Source organism: Hyla sarda, chromosome 1 (genome assembly GCF_029499605.1).
Source record: "Hyla sarda isolate aHylSar1 chromosome 1, aHylSar1.hap1, whole genome shotgun sequence".
NCBI classification, from domain to species: Eukaryota; Metazoa; Chordata; class Amphibia; order Anura; family Hylidae; genus Hyla; species Hyla sarda.
This window is the reverse complement of record NC_079189.1, coordinates 96,317,452-96,343,228: the sequence shown is the minus strand read 5'-3', so window position 1 is coordinate 96,343,228 and position 25,777 is coordinate 96,317,452. Positions and strand designations below refer to the sequence as shown.

At 43.0% G+C, this 25,777-nt stretch overlaps 1 protein-coding gene across 1 annotated transcript; it reads right to left on the bottom strand.

Annotated features, from left to right (window-relative positions):
- Positions 1–828: 828 nt before the first annotated feature.
- On the bottom strand, positions 829–23,350 carry EXOC1L (exocyst complex component 1 like). Its single transcript, XM_056551676.1, has 3 exons — positions 22,830–23,350; positions 2,800–2,930; positions 829–1,922 (listed from the first exon to the last, which is right to left on the bottom strand). The coding sequence occupies exons 1-3, from the start codon at positions 22,948–22,950 to the stop codon at positions 1,659–1,661; spliced, it is 516 nt and encodes a 171-aa protein (XP_056407651.1). The 5' UTR covers positions 22,951–23,350; the 3' UTR covers positions 829–1,658.
- Between the last annotated feature and the right edge of the window lie 2,427 nt (positions 23,351–25,777).

The window sequence follows — 25,777 nt, the reverse complement described above, 5'->3', positions numbered from 1 at the left end:
AGATTTATCAAAACCAGTGCAGAGGAAAAGTTGACCAGTTGCCCATAAGAACCAATCAGATCACTTCTTTCATTTTGAAAAGGGCCTCTGAAAAATAAATGAAGCGATCTGATTGGTTGCTATTGGCAAGAGGTCAACTTCTCCTCTTCACAGATTTTGCTAAGTCTCCCTCATAGTGTTTTTGTTTCCATTTACCATATAGGTTTGATATTTAAAAAGTGAAAAAATGTATATGTTAATGGCTGCTAGAAACAGATGCTGCGGCATGCCATGCTGCAGACTCATTTTCCTATTGACTAAAATTATATAAAAAGCCCCCTTTTGGCATACACAATAGCATAGTTGACTACATTGTTTACATAAAGCAAAAAAGAAAAGACATTTGACTAGGTAGGTATATAAATAGATTTTATTTTTGGTAATATTACTGATAAAATTAACAGTACACATTGATACTACTCTTGATACATTGAAATGATGGAGTTTCCACAGAGAATAATAATTCTGCATGTTATAATCATTTAAAATTTGTATAATATATTAATTACAGCCAAAGTTCTCACCCTGTGGTTTGTGTACCTTATGGGGGTACACATTATTTCTCTAGGGAAGGTCACGCTGTTCTTTTCAGTGTACAGCCCAGTATTATACTATCACAGGCATGAGGGTACTTTGGTGTAAAGTATTCGAGTAGAGTGCTTAGAAACAATGAGAAACAATGCACAAATTGGATTTCCATAACTTTTGGAAATGTACAAAGATGAATTTAATCAGGGCCGATGGGAGTCCAGACTTTTATGTAGCACTGCGTCTCCATAGTTGAAGGCAACAACTGATGTCACAACTCCCATAATAGACACAATTCAGAATCCAACCAATTGCCAAAACTGTTGCATTCTATTATGCGTTTTAGAGAAACGTCTGAATAGCCAAAGTGTGGTGTTTCTTAGAAAACAGTGACCCTTATGTTCGATGCTACCGTCATAATATTCAACTAGATACAAAATGGTTCAGATGGTTAAGAAAGTGCTGTGACACCTTAGATTTAGGTATAGGGTGAGGGTGGCTTAAGGTGTCGGAACCACAGAAATAATTGGTAATGACTTGAATGTGAATTTTATCTTATAACATTTAAGGTGCCCTTACACATTAGTGAAAAGTTTACCAAATCTGCCGACTTTAGTGGGACTGACTGACTGACTAATGTGTATGGGGGCCTGACAACTCTCCCCTCAACTGACAGATAGTGTTTGGTTAGAGAAAAGATTTCAATTGTCCAACTCTATTGTTCTTAGAGGGATAGATTGTTATTTTTCTTCATGAAAAAGTTAATTTTTTTAAATGTCTTAATGATTTACCTTTATTATTCTACTTTGTACCTTTTTACATGAGACATAAGAGGTATTCCTGCCTAGTCTTATGCTTGTCATTTACTTAACATTCACCTCAGTTTAGACTAAGTATTGCCTTTAGCATATTCCCATAATATATTAGCCCCTAAAAAAGTTCAGTAACAATCTGACTGACATAACTCACGTAGCCTACAACCTGGATTGTGCATGCTCTAACACTAGAATAGTTAATTTAGACAGACCTAACAACAGGTCACTTGTGACTTTTAAGAGATTTGGTAACCTTTTTGCTGCTTACCATGTAGCCTATGGCATAGGACATAAAGATAAACAAAGAAGATTGGAAGCGTAAAAACATATTCTCATAAGTACTAAGCAGTCCCCGTTGTTTGAAGACCAGATGACACCCTCTTCTATGTAGGAGGAGTCAAAATTTAACACCTTGATGTCCCTCTTTGTATGGAGAGTGTTCAGCTTAATTAAACTTCGAGCAAAGGCGTACTTGGAGGCACAGCTGTAGGCTTCCACATTGCAGACTTCATCAAACATCATATCGAAATGTGGGTTGTCCTACAGAATATAAAGGAGAGTTACATCAAGCACAAAATACACTATTGGGGTTTGATCAAGAACAATTTTTATTTTTTTGTTACAAATTTGAGTCCAGAAAGCAGGCAGAAGAGGGGAGCACCAAAGACTGAGCACTAGCAGAATGACAGCGGCAGGGAATTGGGGCAAAAAAAGGTCAAGTGGCAATAGTTCAGTGCTGGAAATGATTATTGAGATAAAAATAATAATGGCGATACAAAGGGACAACAAAGGAACAGACCAAGAAGCACAAAGCATGTATACGGCAACCAGGAAGCAAAAGGCACATATATATAAAGCATGTATAGAGCAAAGTCATGCAGTCAAAACCAGAAAGTTCCTTTCCACTCTATGTGGTTTCCCAGTGATTCTAGATGCCCAATTAGCATTGTTAAATATAAATATTAATAAGCATTCTCATCACCACAAGAAAATAATACTTCCCACCCTGATATCAGTATGTCAGGCTATTGTTAAAGGTGGAACTCAGATTCCATCCCCACACTTAAAGGGGTACTCCGCTGCTCAGCATTTGGTACAAACTGTTTCAAACGCTGGAGCCGGCGCCGGGAGCTTGTGATGTCATAGCCCTGCCCCCTCATGACATCATGCTCCGCCCCCTCAATGCAACTCATTGCATTGATGGCTGTCACGCCCCCTCCCATAGACTTGCATTGAGGGGGTGCGGTGTGACATCACTATGACGGCTATGATGTCACAAGCTCAGCCCCCTCCCATAGACTTGCATTGAGGGGGCGGGACATGATGTCATGAGGGGCGGGGGGGGGGGGGGTTGGTCAAGCAGTGTTATTGGCATTGACTTATTAATGAGTATTGTATTTTTATGATTAAAACTTACAGTATCTGGTTCTTTACCATCAATATATTGAAGATCTTTCAGAAACCACATCTCGGCCACTTCATATTTCTCATCTAAACAAACTCTGTAGTGTCTCACCAAGGATATATGAACTTCCTCCTCCTTAGCCACTGGAAGACATAATTACAATGTTACACAGTCTCTTGCAATGATATATAATGCACATGAATCATCTGCTTGAAATATTCAAAGACTTTAACATTCCTCCTGGGACTCTTTAAAGTGGCAATGAAGATTATGTATAGATAGATGTATTTTATCTATAATTTATCTCCTTCTATTCCAGATGTCAGGCTGAAAATCAACAAGGACAGTGACTGAGTTTTGTTAAATGCATCATATAACTCATCTGAAATCATCTATACTTGATTTAATATGATGATTTTAGCTATTTTAGATGTCATATAAAACTAATGTTTGTAAATCAAGAGGCCTAGGGTGTCTATGGGGACATGATTATTTTATCACAGCTGGTTTTTAGTCCTTTTTATCTTTTCACTAGCTGATTACCCGGCGTTGCCCGGTTTTTCCTTCCTAATCCTTGTTGGGGAGGAAAATATCTTGACCTCCTATCTTGACCTCCTATCTCGACCTCCCATCCCGTCCTCATATTCCGACCTATAATATGTGTACCAGGTATTGAAATATCTCCAGCCGTACAGAAGTTATGTGAGAACATACATTTCCCATTGATTTGCATGGGACTTTAAACAAAACCCCCGACCCTCACAAATGGGGGTAGTTAAGGGTTAAATGAACTATCCTATATTTTAAGTGGACATATAAGTAACATGTGACCAAGTATTATCAAAATATCTCCAGCCGTTTGGAAGTTATGCAGTAACATATATTTCCCATAGACTTGCATAGGACTTTAAACATAAACCCGCCCCTGGCCCCTGGGGTAAGTAAGGGTTAAATCACCTATCCTATGTTTGTTGCTGACATGTGTAACATGTGTGCCAAGTTTGATGTTAATATCTTTAGGCGTTTGGAAGTTTTTGTGGAACATGCACACATACATACATACACACACACACACACACACACGTTGAGTTTTATATATATATCTATATATAGATTTACTTCTCAAGATCAGTGTCTGAGAACTAAATTTATTTTATTGTATGAACAATACAAACATGGAAATCACCATCATCATTTAAATACTCCTTTATATAAGAAGATAACTATCTTAAATCTAGAGGTGTATGATTCTACTTGGATTTTTAGTATTTAATACTGTTCCTTATCACCATCACTTGGCCTGGGCATTAGAAGCCTTTGATCCTGGTCCAATCTACTGTGTCCTGAACCTCATGGCCAACTGATGGACAAAATGACAGTATATATGCTTTGTAGTAACGCAAAACAATATATTTATAATAACATAATGGCCACAATTTATACTAGTGTATATAAATGAGGTTGTGCTCCAAGGCATTGCATTGCGCCAGATCATTAAATTAATTGCAAGAAAAAGGACTTATGAATATGAGTCTTATTAGACTAAATAACATCAGTTGAAGAAGATAAAACAATCTTTCCGGTACAGTATGATCCAATTTTGCAGCAGCTGCATGCGGACTAAACCAGAACCACAGTGGTCATGGTCAATGGCTGCATGAGCTTGAAGGGAATAATGCACTTTTACTGCCAAGGTCATACGGCTAATAGCCTACACATATTGGTGTGTTTTCATCCATAGGTGGTAGTCATAGTGGGGTAACGTAGCCTTATAATATGAATAACAATAATGGATTCGATAGAATAGTGATGATTGACAAGATTCAGTTACATATCTGGCCACCGTGGGGTTAACATTGCACATGTTAAGAGAACCCGTCACTAAGTTTTACCCTATATCCTGATAACGGCATCTGCAGCAATGCTGTGGTATTGTATGGCTCATCGGATCACCTGCGGCAGGACAGCGAAGATCTGGTAAGCCAAGATGGCAAGTGGAGGTCCCCTGCTTTGTTATTTTTACAAGGGGTAAAAGGAGAAAAAGCCCCACACAATTTGTAACACAATTTCTCTCGAGTAAAGAAATACCTCATATGTGGAAGTAAAGTGCTCTGTGGGTGCACTAGAGGGCTCAGAAGAGAAGGAGCGACAATGGGATTTTAAAGAGCGAATTTTGCTGAAATGGTTTTTGGGGGGCATGTCGCATTTTGTAAGCCCCCATGGTGCCAGAACAGCAAAAAAACACCCCACATGGCATACTATTTTGGAAACTACACACCTCAAGGAAAGTAACAAGGGGTACAGTGAGCCTTAACACCCCACAGGTGTTTGATGAATTTTCAATAAATTTGGACGTGAAAATGAAAAATTTTATTTTTTCCCTAAAATGCTGATGTTACCCCAAATTTTTCATTTTCACAAGGGGTATTAGGTGAAAATGTCCCCCAAAATTTGAAACCCCATTTCTCTTGAGTAAGGAAATACCTCATGTGAGAATATTTCCGGTGGAAAACATTTTTATTTAATTTTTTTCATATCAACTAGCTCCAGAAAGTTAAACAGATTTGTAAATTACTTCTATATAAAAATATTAATGCTTCTTGTACTTATCAGCTTCTGTAGACTACAGAGGAAGTTGAGTTGTTCTTTTCTGTCTGACCACAGTGCTCTCTGCTGACACCTCTGTCTGTGTCAGGAACTGTCTGGAGCAGGAGCAAATGCCCATAGCAAACCTCTCATGCTGTGGACAGTTCCTGACATGGACAGATGTGTCAGCAGAGAGCACTGTGGTCAGACTGAAAAGAACAACTCAACTTCTGTAGTAAACAGCAGCTGATAAGAACTGGAAGGATTAAGATTTTTTTTTTTTTTTATAGAATTCATTTACAAATCTGTTTAACTTTCTGGAGCCAGTTTAGATGAAAAAAAAAACAATTTCCTCCGGAGTACCCCTTTAAGGCCAAAATGAGTTGCGTCCTTTAGCGGTTAAAGGAAATCTGTCAACTCTTTTTGGTACTAAGTGATGCAGACACTGTTGGATAGCTGTTAGGTATATAAAAGAAAACTGATGCTTTATAAAATGTAAGCTTTACATATGCTTTATAAAAAAAACTGTTTATTTTTCTTCCACATCTCATCTTCTTGAAAGAAATTAAGCTCTACTCATTAGCTTGCCTCTTGTAGCTTGGAAGATAAATACTCTTCCTGAAGATCAACCTCTATTCAGATAGTTTCAAAGCCTTAGATTTGTTGACCACAGATCAATACAGCCTCTCCATATATACCATACAGATTCCATAATAATTTTCCATTGCAGTTATGTTCATACTTTATGATTGGGCTGAGCCGCCTGTTAAAGAAGAACTTATATCCAAATAATCCCAAGAGGGGCTCCCAGGATTAATAATGCAAATTGTACCAATTCCCATCCGGGTTCACACCCATTCGGGACTAATGATCTCCAACTAGGGAACCCCCTTGGGGATCATTAGTCACGAATGGGTGTGAACCCGGAGCAGAATTGGTACAATTTATTAAAGAAGAAGTCTCATAGTGAGAAACTTATCCCCTATTCTATCGCAGCAGTTGGGCCCCCTGCTATCTCCTATACAGGGCTCCAGCTTTCCCTGGAGTGGCACGTTACGACCCCCGCCCGAAGCTGGGGCCGCCACGCCCCCTCCATATACTGTATCTCTATGGTAAAGCCGTTCGGCTCGGGAGAGCTGGGGCCCCCTACAGGAGATCACAGGGAGTCCGATCCTGGGGCCCCATTCAGGAGATTGTGAGGTCCAAGCAATCGGACCCCCTGTGTCTAAAACGTATCCCCTATCCTGCGAAAAAGGGATACATTTTTCACTGTGACATATTACCTTTAACTCCTGTTCTTGTAGAAGTACAAGACCTAAGTGATTACAACAATTAAAAATGCCAATCCCTGCCAGGTATTAAATTATACCCCCATGATCACATTAAATAATGAACCATTTCAGTACCATTTTCATGTTTAGGGTACATTCACACAACGGAATTCCACGGTGTAAACATAACATTTGTGTGAATGGGTCTCCGCGAGACCCGTTCACACTGCGGAATTTCAGTGGCGGACAGCTCCGCTGCTCAAATTGTTCCACGCATAGAAAGAACATGTTCATTCTTTGTGCGGATTCCTTGAGCACTGCATAGTCGTCAATGGTGACGGCCCAGTGCCCAGAGGCCCTAGCGCCGAAGTATTTTCGGCAGCGGCCACCAGATGGAATCTCCGTTCTCTGAATTCAGCGAGCAGAGATTCCGCAGTGTGAACGCACCCTAGGATCATTTGACCGTGCATTATTTTGTGCTTGTATTTATTTTTGAGGATCTATGTTGATGTGTTAATAATGTGATACATCAATATTATCTAACATCTCTGATACAACCCTGGTGACCAAAACTTGCTTTATTTTATTTATGGTGGATTTGCAGAGAATGAAGAGAGGCATTGACCATAGACTTGTTCATGTACATCAATGACTGTCAAAGACCTAGTTGTCCTTGATTTTGTTTGTTTTAACCAAAGCATCCATAAAAAAAGAAAACAAAAAATGTTGTTGTCTTAAAGATAAAAGTTAATAGAATAAAAGTGGTGTTAACTGAGAAACAGGAACGCAGACATCTAGCTTTGGAAGGCTCCCTATAATATAGATGCATGCATGATGTTTACAATAAGATAATTCCTTTTCATGCGTATTAAATATTAATATTAAATGCTTAAGGTGTAATTACTTCTCATAGAACTAGCACTGACTTAGCACTGACATTCCATTGACAAAGGCATTAGGAATGTCAGTTGTAACTCTAAAGATCTGCTGTACTTGATAATGTATCATTAGCATGGTCTCTGAGTACATTATAAGACAGCCCAGCACAATGCTTTAACCCCTTTTGTTTTACATGTTGAAAATTACTATAGGTATTAATACTGCTATGGACGCCTTTGGATACATTTTTCATAGAATGTATTATAGGATAAAATGTTTTTGTATTTGGTTTCTGTTAAAAATCTTTGAGCATTTGGCTTCTGCAGCTTGCACTATCATAATACACGGCAAGCTGCTTAATGCCATTCAGTGTCAATTCCATTAGACAGGCTCGAGTGTTATAGAGAAACAGCATTGTCTGGAGATCGAGCTGTCAGAGACCTGGCATAATGGAAGTGACACTTGCAGCTTGCTATGTATTGTGAACCATGTACATGCAGATGCCAAACAATGCACATTTTTTAATAAAAAATAATTACGAAGATGCTGTTTAGACAATACTATATGCAATTCAGCAAACAAACAAAAAGATCCAAAAGTGTCCATAGCCTTTCAACATGACTTTCAATTAGTACTCTAAAGCAAAAAATATAAAACAGATGCTTTTTCTTCATTTATTGAACTAAGCATTATGTGTACAAGGGTATAAACACACTCCACTATTAGTAAGTTTTTAGTCATTAGCTAAAAACTGCTGTAGCTATTACAATGAGCCATGAAGTCAACAATCTTCAAACACAAAACTGTATATTTGTACCACAAATTTTGAAAAAAATTAAAGGGATGGGTGCACAATCACATGTTATACGTTGATCTATTGCTTCTGTGAGAAGGTGAAAGGCATCGTGCTGGATGGGCGTTATGTGTCACCAAGGCTCCTGAAGTAAGAGCCAGTATTATTTATTGTCGGTGCTGCGATGCAGTCTCACACTGTGGCTGTAGTATGGCAGGAAGGCAAATCCGGGACGGCTCTTACTGGGAATGACTAATTGCAGGGTGAGGGTCATTCCCCACAATCCAGGCCGCCTTTTGTTGGCCTTAAAGGCAACCTGAGGGGGATTTGCTAGTTGCAGCTCACACTACCAGAGAGAGCTGCATGTGGAGTTTGTCCCTGTGTTTGCTCTAAGGTTGGAAGCTGAACAGCCTGCCTGGAGGCCTGGAAAAGACTTGCTTGATGCTGCATGGCATGGACTCAGGTGTGAACAAACACCTAAGAAAATAACATGTGGACTTTTGTTACGTTTTCCTTTTGTTCTGCATGTAATGACTGTTTGCTGTGTGCCACGTGTGAATAAAACACTGATCTTTGATTTGAAAACTTTGATTTGATACTGTTTCCTTGCCTCTATACTGCAACCGCACCTATTTGCAAGAGCAAGTTATCACATTTGGTGGAGGATATGGGCAGCGCAGGTAGGTCAGCGGTTGAATTGCAGTACGCTGTTGCCAAGAACCAAGCCTGGGAGAACCCGTTGGAGTTGTTGCTAGGGGCAACAAACCTTACGACAAGTGACTGTCAGTACGACAGGTGTGTTTTTCCTGTGAGACAAGGCAAAGCAGTGCTCCAGTGTCTGCAGTGATTCAGTGTCTGCAGTCTTGCCAAGATGGAGGCTGTCGTAAAAGCACTTGTGGAGGCCAACTTGCAACAGTGGGAGTCCAACAAGCACCAGCAGGAAACCAACCAGCTGCTGTTGCAGCACGTGATGGCTGAGCCTGTCAGGCCACAGTATTATGTCCTGTTGCACCGCCTGCAAAAATGGCTGCAGCCAGAGGTGCTAAGCCCCCACGCTATGCTGGAATGTCTCCTGGCCGATGTATTCTGGGGGGGCTTTGCCACATTCCCTCCAAAGCTGGATTGGCCAGGTAACCCATGACAATGCCCTTGGGATGGTGGACCTGGTGGAGAAGTTCGATGCCACCATGAAACTGCGGGAGGGGGCGGTGAAACCCAGGAGGTCCCAACCCTTGCCCAGGCAGCTAGAAAGCCCTAAAAGTCCCTGGGAGGTGTTTTCCAAAGGCCCCGCCCTGTTGCTGTGTTGGGGGTGTCAACAACCGGGACATGTTGGGGCTGATTGTCCCCAGCGGGAAGAATTTATGGACACCAACTACGCACTCCGCCCGTCCCTGTATGCCCAGAGAGTGTGTGCCACAGTTGTTCCCAGGGCAGCGGACTCTGATAATCTCTGCCAGGTGAGGATGGAAAATACTGTCGTGGTGGCCCTGATTGATTCAGGTAGCATGGTGACTTTAGTGAGGTCCAACCTGGTGCCACCCACGGAGTACACGGGACGACAGGCTGGAGTACTGTGTATACATGGGGACTCTGATAATCTCTGCCAGGTGAAGGTGGGAAATACTGTTGTGGTGGCCCTGATTAATTCAGGTAGCATGGTGACTTTAGTGAGGTCCAACCTTGTGCCACCCACGGAGTACATGGGACGACAGGCTGGAGTACTGTGTATACATGGGGACTTAAAAGACTGCCTTGGTGACTTTGTTAACAGCAACTGGCTGCCGGACTCATGAGATGGCCATTGCCACAAAGTTGCCATATGAGATAATAGTTGGGAGAGACTTTCCAGGGTTCGTGTCTCTGTGGCCCCAGACAAGAGTTCCCAAGACCTGCTCAGGGGTGACCCCGGAACCCTGGGAACCTGAGTCAGAAACAACGGCAGTTGGGGTGACTACCACTACGGTGGAGGAGGAGGAGGTGTCGTCTCCACTGAGGGTAATGGTAGGAGATGAAGAGGATCTGCTGTCAGGGCCAGAGTTGGCAGACCTCAAGGTTACAGGAGAAAATTTTGGCACAGCACCAGGACCCGACTCTATCTCGGGCCTGGGAAAATGTTTTAATTGTTGAAGGTGCACCACAACAACAGGGAGCTTAGACTGTATACCCCCGTTTTGTGGTCCACCAAGGGATGCTGTACCAGGTAAACCAAATTTGGGGTGAGAATGTGGAATTGGTGGTGACTAAAGCATATCGGAGGCTGGTGTTAGAGTTAGCCCATCAGCATTTTCTAGTGGGGCACAGGACCGAATTTTACAGCACTTTTACTGGCCCAGTGTGTATAAAGAGGTCTAAAGCCACATTACCGTAGTCCCCTGATCCCTCTCCCCATCATCAAGGTTCCATTTGAGCGGATCCCTATGGATCTGGTCGGCCCATTGCCAAAATCAGGGGGCACCAACACATCCTGGTAGTCCTGGACTATGCGACTCGTTATCCCGAGGCACTGCCTCTATGACATACCTCAGCCATAGCTAAGGTGCTAATAGAGTTGTTTTCCTGAGTGGGCTTACCTAAAGAGGTATTGACTGACCAGGGTACCCCGTTTATGTCAAAGGTAATGAAAGAGCTCAGTAAGTTACTGCAGGTAAAACAGCTATGGACCTCCGTCTACCACCCGCAGATGGACAGCCTGGTAGAAAGGTTTAACCAAACGTTAAAAAATATGTTAAAGCGGGTGGTGGCTAGAGATGGAAAAAATTGGGATCTTTTGCTGCCTATCTCATGTTTGCAGTGTGGGAAGTGCCCCAGGCTTCTACTGGGTTCTCTCCCTTTGAACTGCTATACGGCAGACATCCGCATGGTCTGTTAGACATAGCGTGGGAACAGCAGCCCACACCGCACAAAAGTGTAGTTGAGTATGTCACTCAGTTGCAGGAACGGATGGAAACAGTGTTGAACTTGGTTAGGGAACATATGGAGGCAGCTCAGTGAGCTCAAAGCAGAGTGTATAATGGCCAGGCTTGGGTCCGGAATTTTAACCCGGGAGATCGGGTTCTGGTTTCAGTACCAACGGTGGATAGTAAATTTCTGGCCAGGTGGCAGGGTCCCTATGAAGTGATCAAAAAGGTAGGGGAGGTTATGCACAGGGTACACCAGCCTGGGCCAAGGAAGCCAGAGCAAGTGCACCATGTACACTTAATGAAACCTTGGAAAGACAGGGAGACTAGTGTAGATGACAGCCCCCGGCCAGGTTTGTTAGGGGTGGAGTTTCCCCTCCCTCAGTCTGGTGTAAGGGAAGCAGTTGCCACAGTGAAAATTGCTGACAGCCTTTCCTCTGCACAGACTCAGGAGGCCAGGGAGTTCGTCAGTAGGAACACTGATGTGTTCTCAGACCTTCCTGGACGTACTGCTGTCATCCGCCATGACATTGTCACTGAACCCCAGGTAAAAATACGGTTGAAACCATACCGGGTACCTGAGTCGCGGCGATAAGCCATCTTGGAAGAAGTACAGGAGATGTTAAAATTGGATGTCATCGAGGAATCAAAGAGTGAGTGGGCCAGTCTGATAGTCTTAACACCTAAGCCAGATGGTATGTTGTGGTTCTGTAATGATTTCCGCAAACTTAATGAGGTGTCCAAGTTTGATGCATATCCCATGACCCGAGTTGATGAGCTTATTGAAAGGCTAGGACAGGCTTGGTATTTTTATATTTTGGACCTCACCAAAGGGTACTGGCAGGTGCCCTTGACGGAGGCTGCCAAAGAGAAAACAGCCTTTGTCACACCAGAAGGTTTGTTTCAGTACAAGGTGTTACCCTTTGGTTTACATGGCGCTCCTGCTAAATTTCAAAGGCTAATGGATATTGTACTTCCGCCACATTGTCAGTATGCCTCAGATTATCTGGACGATATCTTCATCCACAGTACAGACTGGGAAAGTCACCTTCCTAAAGTACAGGCAGTGGTAGACTCCCTTAGGAAGGCCGGGTTAACTGCTAACCCCCAAAAATGTGCCATAGGATTGTAAGAGAACAAATACCTGGGGTATGTCAATGGGCGTGCTGTTGTCAAACCCCAGGTAAACAAAATAGAGGCCATCCGGAATTGACCCCGACCTGTCACTACCCGAAGTCGTTCTTAAGAATGGTGGGTTACTATATGAGATTCATCTCCCATTTTGCTACGGTGGGGGCACCCTTAACAGACCTCCTGAAGGGACGCTAGTCCGTCATGGTCCGTTGGAACGAACAGAGCAAGCGTTTTCAGCTTTAAAGTTGGCCCTATGTGGGTCTCCAGTGTTGGTGACACCCGACTTCAAAAGGGAATTTGTGGTACAGACTGATGCCTCTGAGATAGGTCTCGGTGCTGTACTCTCCCAGGAAGTCAATGGGGAAGAGCATCTCATTGTCTTTCTTAGCTGCAAACGGACCCAGGCACAGACCAGTTATAGTATAGTGGAGAGAGAGTGCCTGGCCATTAAGTGGGCACTCGAGTCTCTCCGCTATTATCTGTTGGGCAGGAAGTTTTGTCTCGTATGGATCATTCCCCCCTGAAGTGGATGTGCCAGGCCAAGGACAAAAATGCCAGGGTCACCAGGTGGTTTCTGTCGCTACAGAATTTTAAGTTCAAGGTTGCACACAGAGTGGGTCCTTTGCGAAGCAACACCGTTGCTCTGTCACAAGCCCACTGTTGCATAAGTGTTCACCCCCTCAGGCTTGAACAAAGGCGGAAGGGGGGTATGTGAGAAGGTGAAAGGCATCGTGCTGGATGGGCATTATGTGTCACCAAGGCTCCTGGCTTTGTAGTAAGTATTTATTCAGTACAACTGGGAGGAGAAACACAGTTGGCACTGCTAATATGCCCGGAACAGACACACCTTCGTAGGAATACTGACTTGCAGATGTATGATACCACAATAGCAGTTGCATCAATCAATCCGGTGCTCAGTGAATAGAGTGAAGGTACAATGTCCCATAATATAAGATAGAAGGAAACTCACGGCACTTGGTCTGGATGAGGTTAAATGTCTTTATTCCCAGTAGAGGTACATGCAGACGTCGGGAGGGGGAGAAGAGATGGGTCAACGTCTGTTTCGCAGCTCACACTACTTCCACAGGTCCCTACGTCACTTCTCCTTCCTTCACACTTTTAATACAATTCGAAAAGTGCTCCTGTTCGGTGAGGGCGTTAACCCATCAATTGCCGAACGGTGCCTGTATCTAAAAAGCAACAGCTAGTTCACATTGTACGTTAACATCACTATACATCATCCGATTAAAATTACATAGTGACCACAAAAACTTGTGCACATATATTATACATCACTACAGATCCTAAAACTCAAAAACATAATCAATTTGTTCAAATACTGAACACATTAATATCTCTCCGATCATTCAAGCCTAGTTGTCCTAGGGCTCTTGATTTTAACATAATTGATGTTTCTTTCTTTAAAAACATCGTATTCATATCTCTGCCTCCCGGGGTACAATCAATTCGTACGAGACCCATGAAGGACATGGATGAGATGTCCCCTCCATTGGTTTCCCGAATATGCTTAATTAGTCTAGGGGCCCCTTTACCTGTAGATATGGATCTGACATGTTCTGAAAATCTAACGTTCAGTGGTCTGATTGTTTTGCCGACATAAAACATGCCACACTCACATTTGATGGCATAAACGACCGACTTTGTGCGACATGTTATGTTAATCTATCCTATATGATTCACCTCTCAATTCTACCTCTTTGCTAGGACACATATATCTTAACCAGTTACAAGACCCAAACCGGAAGTTGCCCGTAGGAATAACTTGTGTTAACCAATTCGTTTGGGCTTAGTTCACACGTCCCCTAACTAGCTTATCGCGCAGGTTAACGGTCCTGCGGAATGTGATGAGTGGTTTCTTTTTCACCACATCCTGGAGGATCTCACCCTGCGCTAGCAAGAACCAATTTTTATGAATAGCATTTTTAAGAACTTGTTCCATCAGACAATATTCAAATGAAAAAATGAAACGTTTATCCTTGGAAGCCATGCTGCCTTGCTTTTTCTTCTTTTTAACCAGAAGTTTTTGTCAATCCAAAGCTCTCGCATTCCTATAAGCATGCTGCAGCATGGCTTCTGGATAATTTTTCTGCCGTAGCCTTTCCATAAGTTCCTCTGCCTGAAAATCAAAATTTGCAATATTAGAGTTAATGCGTCTTAAACAAAGCATTTGACCAAATGGCAGCAAATTTTTCACATACATGGGGTGGTAACTATTGTGATTCAGTAGTGAATTAACCGCTGTCTCTTTGCGGCCAAAAATCCACAAGTCTCTCGACTGCCCACCCGGGGTTGGTGACGGAGTTGGTGTCCAAATACCTTGACTGGTATTTACGGCCTTTATTGGAGAATGTTCCATCGTATCTACAAGATACAGGGGAGCAGCTGGCCAAATACAAATTAGCAAAATTCGGGGCGACCGGAGTCACCATTGTTGTCCCCGACGATTGCCTGTACCACCTTCGATCAAATTGGAAAGAATTACATTTTAACACTAAGAAGAGAAGTTCACAAATAAAATCAATCATGCCAGCACCCAACTCTGGGACATAACTTAATTGTCTGCGGATCGCCAGTACACCTGCATCCTGCAGGATGCGGGTGTACAAGCTCTCCACATCTATGCTGGCAAGATGGAACGTCTCCTCCCAAGAGAAATCCTCCAATAATCGAAGGAGGTCCCCTGTATCTTGTAGATACGATGGAACATTCTCCAATAAAGGCCGTAAATACCAGTCAAGGTATTTGGACACCAACTCCGTCACCGACCCCGTCCGGGCGGGCGGTCGAGAGACTTGTGGATTTTTGGCAGCCAATACCAGTAGGGACGTTTTGGATATTCCACTATAAGTTTTTCTGCAAACTTCGCTGATATTAAACCCTGCTCAACTCCCCATCTCAGAACTGAACAAATCTTACTGGTATATTCGATAGTTGGATCCCTAGTTAGTGGGGTATAGGTATCAGTGTCCTGCAATTGTCACATGGCCTCCTCTAAATAATATTCACGAGATAACAACACAATATTGCCCCCCTTGTCGGCCGGTTTCAATATAATATCTTGTCGGGATTGCAGCCATTTCAGAGCGTTTAGCTCATTACTAGATAGATTAGATTTATCTTTTGGATATATAAGAGACAAAACTTCTCTTGTGACTGCTTCCATAAATTGATCTAACGGACTCCCGGCCGGCAATGGGGGATTACATTTAGAAGGGTTCCCTTCTTGAAACATTTCATTAGATACCTCCGTATGCTGCTCATAGGGTCCCGCTAATTCACACAGTGCGGTCAGAACGATCCGGTCCTGTTTGTTAAAATTAGGACTAAGACCAAAACCTAGAGGACCTCTACTCGGACGGGTCTCCCCCTCCCCTGTATATCCTGTCCCGGTGCTGGTAGCAGAGGACCGGAAAAAACGAAACAGGTACATTTTTCTAATTGCTCTCCTAAGGTCTATCTCGAACTTGACCGGATCGAACTCTGTAGTAAGACAAAAATGTAACCCTCTATTCAACATAGCAAGACATTCATCAGTTAGAGTCACATATGTTAAATTGACTACATTAGATATAGCATCTAGGGGGTTAATACTCACTTATGTGGTGGTAATGGGGACAGTATCACCTACTGACACCAGGTGACCTGTTGCCTTTTGTAGTGTACGATCTGTAGTGATGTATAATATTTGTGCACAAGTTTTTGTGGTCACTATGTAATTTCAATCGGATGATGTATGGTGATGTTAACGCATAATGTGAACTAGCTGTTGCTTTTTAGAGGCACCGTTTTACAGGCATCGTTCGACGAATTATGGGTTTACGCCCTCACCGAATAGGTGCACTTTTCAAATTGAATTAAAAGTGTGAAGGAAGGAGAAGTGACGTAGGGACCCCTATCCAAAGGATAGGGGATAAGATGCCTGATCGTGGGGGTCCCGCCACTGGGGACCATGAGTTTCCTTCTATCTTATATTATGGGGTATTTATTCAGTGTCTGTGCTGCGATGCAGTCTGACACTGTGGCCGTAGTATGGCTGGAAGGACAATCCGGGACAGCTCTTACTGAGAATGACCAAGTGCAGGGTGGGGGTCATTCCCTACAATCCAGGCCGCCTTTTGACGGCTTTAACCTGTTCAGGACCCATGACGTATGCATACGTCTTCACACCCTGGGTCTTAAGGACCCATGACGTATGCATACGTCATGGCGTTTTCCGGTCTCTGCCGCTCGCCGGGCAGAGATCGGAACTGGATGCCTGCTGAAATCCTTCAGCAGGCATCCAGGGCAAACGCCGAGGGGGGCCATGTAGGCCCCCCATGTCGGCGATCGCCGCAAATCGCAAGGGAAATCGCCCTTGCGATCTGCGGCGATACCGGGCTGATCGGGTCTCTGGGACCCGACCGCCCGGTAATTTCGCATGATCCCGGCTGTCGCAGACAGCCAGGACCATGCTGGAGTATCGGAGCGAGGTGGCAAGCCGGCCACCTCCTCCGATCCCCTGCGATCTGTCGGTTAGTTAACCGACCAATCGCAGGAGGGGGAGCGGTTACTTCCTCCCGTCCTGCCCGGCCCCTGAAAGTCCGGAGAGGACGGGAGGAAGACCGGAGGACGCGGCGGGGGACGGGGGAGTGCTGGGGACCGGCCCCGGTACTTACCTCGTCCCTGAAGACCCGGATCCAGACGATGAAGATGGCGGCGGCGGTGACAGGTGAGTAGATCTTCAGCCGCGGTCGGGCCCTTTACAGCAATGCACGTCGCCATAAAGCGACATGCATTGCTGTAATAGGACCCTGTAAACTACAACTCCCAGCATGCCCAGACAGCCCTTGGCGTCTGGGCATGCTGGGAGTTGCAGTTTTGCAACATCTGGAGGTACACAGTTTGGAGACCACTGTGCCCTTCCAGATGTTGCAAAACTACACATCCTCAGCATGCCCTTACTGTCCAGGCATGCTGGGAGTTGTAGTTCTGTAACATCTGGCCCTTCAGATGTTGCAGAACTACAACTCCCAGCATGCCTGGACAGTTTTGGCATACTGGGAGTTGTAGTTTTGCAACATCTGGAAGGGCACAGATTGGGAACCACTGTATTAGTGGTCTGCAAACTGTAGTCCTCCAGATGTTGCAAAACTACAACTCCAAGCATGCTGGGAGTTGTAGTTCGGCAACATCTGGCTCTAAAGATGTTGCCGAACTACTACTCCCAGCATGCCTGAGAATGTTTGGGAGTTGTGGTTTTGCAACAGCTGGAGGCACACTGGTTGGGAAACATTGTTTCCTAACTCAGTGTTTCCCAACCCGTGTGCCTCCAGCTGTTGCAAAACCACAACTCCCAAACATTCTCAGGCATGCTGGGAGTTGTAGTTTTGCAACAGCTGGAGGTCCCCCCCTGTGAATGTACAGGGTACATTCACATGGGCAGGGGGCTTACAGTGAGTATCGGGCTGCAAGTTTGCGATGCAGCAAATTTTGCGCGGCAGCTCAAACTCGCTGTAATCCCCCCGCCCGTGTGACTGTACCCTAAAAACACTACACTACACTAACACAAAATAAAATAAAAAGTAAAAAACACTACATATACACATACCCCTACACAGCCCCCCTCCCTCCCCAATAAAAATGAAAAACGTCTGGTACGCCACTCTTTCCAAAATGGAGCCTCCAGCTGTTGCAAAACAACAACTCCCAGTATTGCCAGACAGCCGTTGACTGTCCAGGCATGCTGGGAGTTTTACAACAGCTGTAGGCACCCTGTTTGGGAATCACTGGCGTAGAATACCCCTATGTCCACCCCTATGCAAATCCCTAATTCAGGCCTCAAATGCACATGGCGCTCTCACTTTGGAGCCCTGTCGTATTTCAGGGCAACAGTTTAGGGCCACATATGGGGTATCGCCGTACTCGGGAGAAATTGCCTTACAAATCTTGGGGGTCTTTTTCTCCTTTCACCCCTTATGAAAAGGTGAAGTTGGGGTCTACACCAGCATGTTAGTGTAAAAAAAATAAACTTTTTACACTAACATGCTGGTGTTGCCCTATACGTTTCATTTTGACAAGAGGTAAAGGGGAAAAAAGCCCCACAAAATTTGTAACACAATTTCTCCCGACTACGGAGATACCCCATATGTGGGCACAAAGTGCTCTGGGGGCGCACAACAAGGCCCAGAAGGGAGAGTGCACCATGTACATTTGAGGTGATTTGCACAGGGGTGGCTGATTGTTACAGCGGTTTTGACAAACGCAAAAAAAACAAAACCCCACATGTGACCCCATTTCGGAAACTAGACCCCTCACGGAATGTAATGAGGGGTGCAGTGAGAATTTACACCCCACTGGTGTCTGACAGATCTTTGGAACAGTGGGCTGTGCAAATTAAAAATGTTGTACAGCCCACTGTTCCAAAGATTTGACAGACACCAGTGGGGGGTAAATGCTCATTTTATGCCTTGTTACGTTCCTCAAGGGGTCTAGTTTCCAAAATGGTATGCCATGTGGGGGTTATTTTGCTGTCCTGGCACCATATGGGCTTCCTAAATGCGACATGCCCCCCGAGCAAAATTTGCTCTCAAAAAGCCAAATATGACTCCTTCTCTTCTGAGCATTGTAGTTCGCCCGTAGTGCACTTCAGGTCAACTTATGGGGTACCTCCATACTCAGAAGAGATGTGGTTACAAATTTTGGGGGGTATTTTCTGCTATTAACCCTTGTAAAAATGTGAAATTTGGGGGGAAACACACATTTTAGTGATTTTTTTTTTTTTTTTTTTACGTATGCAAAAGTCGTGAAACCCCTGTGGGGTATTAAGGCTCACTTTATTTCTTGTTACGTTCCACAAGGGGTCTAGTTTCCAAAATGGTATGCCATGTGTTTTTTTTTTTGCTGTCCTGGCACCATAGGGGCTTCCTAAATGCGACATGCCCCCGAGCAAAATTTGCTCTCAAAAAGCCAAATATGACTCCTTCTCTTCTGAGCATTGTAGTTCACTCATAGTACACCTCAGGTCAACTTATGGGATACCTCCATACTCATAAGAGATGGGGTTACAATGTTTGGGGGGTATTTTCTGCTATTAACCCTTGCAAAAATGTGAAATTTGGGGGGAAACACACATTTTAGTGAAATTTTATTTTTATTTTTTTACATATGCAAAAGTCGTGAAACCCCTGTGGGGTATTAAGGCTCACTTTATTCCTTGTTACGTACCTCAAGGGGTCTAGTTTCCAAAATGGTATGCCATGTGGGGGATTTTTGCTGTTCTGGCACCATAGGGGCTTCCTAAATGCAACATGCCTCCCAAAAACCATTTCAAAAAAACGTACTCTCCAAAATCCCCTTGTCGCTCCTTCGCTTCTGAGCCCTCTACTGCGCCCGCCGAACACTTTACATAGACATATGAGGTATGTGCTTACTCGAGAGAAATTGGGCTACAAATATAAGTATACATTTTCTCCTTTTTCCCCTTGTAAAAATTCAAAAATTGGGTCTACAAGAACATGCGAGTGTAAAAAATGGAGATTGTGAATTTTCTCCTTCACTTTGCTGTTATTCCTGTGAAACACCTAAAGGGTTAAAACGCGGACTGAATGTCATTTTGAATACTCTGGGGGGGTGCAGTTTTTATAATGGGGTAATTTGTGGGGTATTTCTAATATGAAGACCCTTCAAATCCACTTCAAACCTGAACTGGTCCATGAAAAATTGTGAGTTTGGAAATTTTGTGAAAAATTGGAAAATTGCTGCTGAACTTTGAAGCCCTCTGGTGACTTCCAAAAGTAAAAACTCGTAAATTTTATGATGCAAACATAAAATAGACATATTGTATATGTGAATAAAAAAAAAAATATTTGGAATATCCATTTTCCTTACAAGCAGAGAGCTTCAAAGTTAAAAAAATGCAAAATTTTCAAATTTTTCATAAAATGTTGGGATTTTTCACCAAGAAAGGATGCAAGTTACCACAAAATTTTACCACTATGTTAAAGTAGAATATGTCACGAAAAAACAATCTCGGAATCAGAATGATAACTAAAAGCATTCCAGAGTTATTAATGTTTAAAGTGACAGTGGTCAGATGTGCAAAAAATGGCCGGGTCCTGAGGTGTAAAATGGCTGGGTCCTTAAGGGGTTAAAGGCAACCTGTTTCACCAGCTGAGTTGCTAGTTTCAGCTCACACTACCAGAGAGAGCTGCATATGGAGTTCGTCCCTGCGTTTGCTCTAAGGTTGGAAGCTGGTGAACATCCTGCCTGGAGGCCTGGAAAAGACTTGCTTGATGCTGCATGGCATGGACTCAGGTGTGAACAAACACCTAAGGAAATAACAGGTGGACTTTTGCTACATTTTCCTTTTGTTCTGCATGTAAAGACTGTTTGCTGTGTGCCACGTGTGACTAAAACACTGAACTTTTATTTGAAAAGTACTGTTTCCTTGCGTCTATACTGCAACCGCACCTATTTGCAAGAGCGAGTCATCACACTTCTCAGTGCAATTTACACAACTAACATCAGGTATTTAGTATATATTTTATTTAAACTGTATAAGGCCATTTTCCACTTCACAGCCAACTGAATAAAGTGGGTCTCAAACTCTAATAGCGTGATGTGGGGCAGCAACCACCTTTGCCACAATGCCAGTGCAGCAAGGTGAGTAACTGAGTGGTCCTGCAGCCCCACTACTGACAGCTCCCTGGCTCTGAGATACACCATCCCAAAGACATAACTGCACAGCAACAACAGCTGCCACATGCTGCCACACCAGTGTGAACCGATTACTAAGCTCACATTGACATATGCTCTCTTCCAGAAGACTGGGAAAAGCAAGGCTTTAACCAATTGAAAACGCTGGCAGGTATGGAAAGGGGAGCTTAGTGATCTGTTCACACTGGTATGGAGGCCATTGTTGCTGCAGTGCTGTGTTTGTGGGGTGGCATAGCCCAGAGCCAGGCTAGGTCTGGCAGTAGTTGGGCTGCAGGAACAATGGTTCGCCCCCCCCCCCCCTTATGGGCACTGGTATTGCAACTATGGTTGTCACTGTCCGGCATTAAAGTTAGGAACCCACTTGAAATAGGTGGCTGTGAAGTGCCAAGTGGGCTTATACAGTTCAATCCAGATGTATACTAACTTCCATGTTGTTAGTTACCAATATTTTTCTAAGAAACAATAAATCAATGTTTAACATGTAGATGTGCACCCTGGTCTTTCTAAATTTGTGGTACATTTGTATTAGTTTGCCCCTCTTGGTTCCATCACTCCACCCATTTGGCTCAGGCATTTATAATTAACAGGAGACTGCATAATGGTTAATACCTATCTTCTTCCAGTCTGCTGGCAGGGAGCATTTGGAAAGGTGAACCGAATGATCTGTTTACACTGGTGTGATACAATGTGGCGGCCATTGTTGCTGCACCACTGTGTCTGTAGTTGGAGTAGCCCAGAGCCAGGGGACTAGGTCAGGCAGTAGTGGGGCTGCGGGACCACTGGGTCATTTCCCTTATGGGGACTGAGGTTGTGGTGATGGTGATGATCGCCACCTAGCGCCTTACCATTAAAGTTAGTTATTAGTATATAACATGTGAATGTACAGCCATGTTAATCTTTCTAAATTAATGTTACAAAACTGTATATAAGCTTCTTTGCCACTTTGTTACTCTAAATCTTCCTTTATGGGTAATATGCTTCCATAGTAGAGCCATGCGGTAGAGTAGATTAGAAAAAGTAAGTCACTTTTGGCTTATGTCGGCTTAGGCATTGCTGAATGTAGTATCTATAGCTGTAGTCTACACTTCTCTATTATCACAACTTCCTGAACACATTTCAAACCAGTAAAATGTAAAAATGCTTTGGCTAAAACTGTAAACTGCAACCTCGGGATGACGCAATGTTTGGTCATCTTGAAATGGTCTCCTTTCCTATATTTAATAAATCACATATCCTCTCACTAGTTACATGCCTTCATTTTCCTATTTCAATATCAATCATTCTATATCTTGGTATTTATATATTGTAGCTAGCAGCAAATATTTAACCAAAATATACAGAATAGGGAAAGAAAAAGCTTCTTGTGTTTGGGCCAAAAAGTGTTTATGTACATATAATGTACATATAAAGTGTTCTGATCAGCATTATGTAGTATAGTAACAAAGGCAATAATGTTCTGTTGTTTTCCCAGGAGACATAATACAGATTCAGATTAATATCATTTTAACAAATGAATATAAAAATATTGCATGAAATTCCAAAGAAAAAACTGTGTTAACTTCGTATGACATTTTGAATATGATATCAATTTTATATTTTAAATTATTCATGAAAAAGCACTAACACTTGTCAAGGTATATTGCAATTTTATATTCAGTAGTCTACCTGCAGATAGTACATAGGACATTGATACACAATGTCAATACATAAGTTAATGACATAAATATTGCAGGTAAAAGTAAAGCATTGAAATACATTGTATATTACCTGAAGCACACAAATAAAACCTTTCCTTGCTTTTGGACCTTGTCTCGATGAACTCATACAAAGCCTGTCCCAAAGGTTTGAAAAGTTTTTTTTCCATGTCTTCCTTTAAGAGTGATGACATGTCCAGTTGTTGATTCTCTTGTATAGTTGGAAATCATCCAGACTCACAAGAGTGATTGTCTGCTTACCCTCGTCGTTCTCCTTAGGTCTTTAAGTACCATGGAACTGTGACCCGTAGCAGCCTCCTAGTGTCTTAAGAAGAACAATTTCATGGAAGTCTTGCAGCAGATATCTTCTAGGTTGAGGTTTTGTGACCTCTTGTGAGCAGGGCGTTTGCACAAGAACTCATATTTTGATGTATATAGAGACGCAACTTAACCATTCTTGTCATTTGTAGAGATTTTTAAATTCCAAACTGAGAGAAAAGAAAAGCTGTTTAGACTCCATTAAAATAATCTGTTAACAGCTGTCTTGATGTATTGATTCAGCTCCTCTTCCATTAAGACTATTATTACAAGTAGCAAATGAAGGCTGGGCCGTTCTTTTATACTGCTGAACACTTAACGCTTCCCACAAGTCTATACCCATGACGTTGCTGTAGAAAAAGGAGCCAGACAATTCCCAGTCCAAAACCGCTTTTTAAAACCATGCAGCATCACTTGCATTATCGCTAAGAGCACCACTTCATGAAAAGAGCTGTATTCATTTATATTCGGCACTTCCCTTTACAGTTGCCAAGAGTTATTTATTAAAAGACACTCTCTTTGTATCTGAAATCAATTTTCATTAACAGTGAATGAATCCATGCAGTATTTCTCTGTATAATTGAAATTCACTTCTGGTCCCAAATAATCCCCTATTCAATCTGCATTTACAAAATGGCTGGCCTTGCTTGTGGGCATCTTGTTACCCTGGATGTACATAGTAACAAGATAAAGTCTTCCTCCATCAGTTGTGTTTAGTACCCAGGATTGGGATTGATTTCTTGGAAGTGTTCATTCTACTAATTTCTAAGTGATTAGATCAAGAGAACTGGATCAATTGTCTTATATCATCCTAATAGAATCCAGAGGTTGAAACCAAATATGGTAGAATTCTATTATCTTTAGTCCAACAAGATTCAAGATTTCAATTAGGATGGAGGAAAATTGATTGGAAATAGTATTGAGTTGTTTGCAATTGAAGGAAGACATTGGTTAATATATTAGAGGATAGTATTAAAGGTCTTTTCATACCAAGCACAGTACAGGGAAGCGACCAAGGAGCATGCTAAGGTTTTGGGAAAAACTGTTTTTAGAGATTTCAGAATGAAGGCAATTACAATATACTGCTTGAAAAGTATAAAATATATATAGTTACACAGACTATGTGTCCAGTATGTGTCAGCGTTCCGTTGCATCCAGACTGCCAATATCTTTTTGCCTTTACTCATCAAGGTGGACAGTACACCTGGACCCGCTTGCCACAAGGAGCTCAGAACTCCCCCAATCACTTTTCTCAAGCCTTATCCACTTGTCTGGATCCAAGGTTATGCACCCATCATAATGTGACTCTACTTCAATACGTGGATGACCTTCTACTCTGTGCCACATCGCAACATGAGTGTGCCACCACATCAGTGGATCTACCATCTTTCCTTGCGTCAATCAACTGCAAGGTGTCCCTTTGTATTCTGAAACACACCCCGACAGCCAACAGGTCTAAACCCATATGAGACACATTTTTTTTTTTTGGGGGGGGGGGGGGGTCCCTAAGCTAGGATGTTACTACTCTCAGAAGCTTAGTGCAGGAAATGATTGTTTGGTAAAGTTTGTTATCACACTGTTGAAATGAGCTGAGAGTAACACATGCTGCAGTTTACTCTTCCATTCCAGATCCAGACGCTGAACCAGGAAGTCACAATCTGCAGCCCGGAGAGTTTGTCCTCGTGAATAGACATATGAGGGGGCCGCTGGAACCTAGATTCAAAGGCCCCTACCAGGTTCCACTGACAACTCCGACCTCGGTGAAACTGGAAGGAAAATCAACATGGATACACGCCTCGCACTGCAAGAAGGTTCCTACACCATGTTCCTGATACATATCCTTTTTTGTATATGTGGAGTGTAAACCCAACAATCCAATCCAACTCCACAACACTACTGGGCCAATTTGACAATGACCCAAGGGTTGTATACCATGTATTGGTATTACTCTTCCAGTGCCGATTGGCTACCTTTGAATTTGACTACTGTGACATAGTGAATCGTCCCGAGGTGCCAAACCAATGTCTTATGTATGGAGATGACAATTCAATAAACATTTGTGTGGTGGATGACTACTGGGGGAACAAATGTGACTATTGGGGAGCAGTGGAATGGAACACAGGGACTGACAGGGACTATAGACCATGGAGTGTCAATAGAAGAAAAGTAAATACTGGCAAGTCTCTACTCCAGAGAATGACACTTACTAAATCAGGCTCCTGTAACAAAAATGGGAAAACTGGTTCTCGTATGCCTCTTACCATCAAGATAGAAAACCCAGGCCCACAAAATCAGGGGGAATATATTCTAGGGTTGTACATGGCGGGACACTCAAGGGGAAACTGGGGACAATTCAGCCTAATGAACATGGCCACTTCAAATGAGTCAAAAGATCAGTTAAGACCAATAATAAATGCCATACTGCAACATGTATCTAATATAGAAGTCTCAGGTGAAGTATCAATCTGGGTACAAAGAGGGGTGGCTTACAAGGAGCCACTCGTCTCAAACCAGTGAAGCATCCAATACCCAATTTTTTTTCCCCACCTGAACCTGAGACTATTAGGCAGAGTATATTGTAACAATCCAAATGAAAGCAGCACCTCCTGAAAACAATGTGGTCGGGTGCACGCCCTAGAACCTCGGTGCTCCGGGCCGTAGTAGGTATAGGTCAATGTAGGCAGCACACCAAAATCAGTGCAA

Coding starts and splice junctions, on each gene's coding strand:
- EXOC1L (XM_056551676.1), bottom strand. CDS start 22,950: ATGTCATCACTCTTAAAGGAAGACATGGAAAAAAAACTTTTCAAACCT. Junction 2,931..22,829: donor GTTTTATTTGTGTGCTTCAG/GTAATATACAAT, acceptor TATGTCTTCCAG/TGGCTAAGGAGGAGGAAGTT. Junction 1,923..2,799: donor ATGGTAAAGAACCAGATACT/GTAAGTTTTAAT, acceptor TATATTCTGTAG/GACAACCCACATTTCGATAT.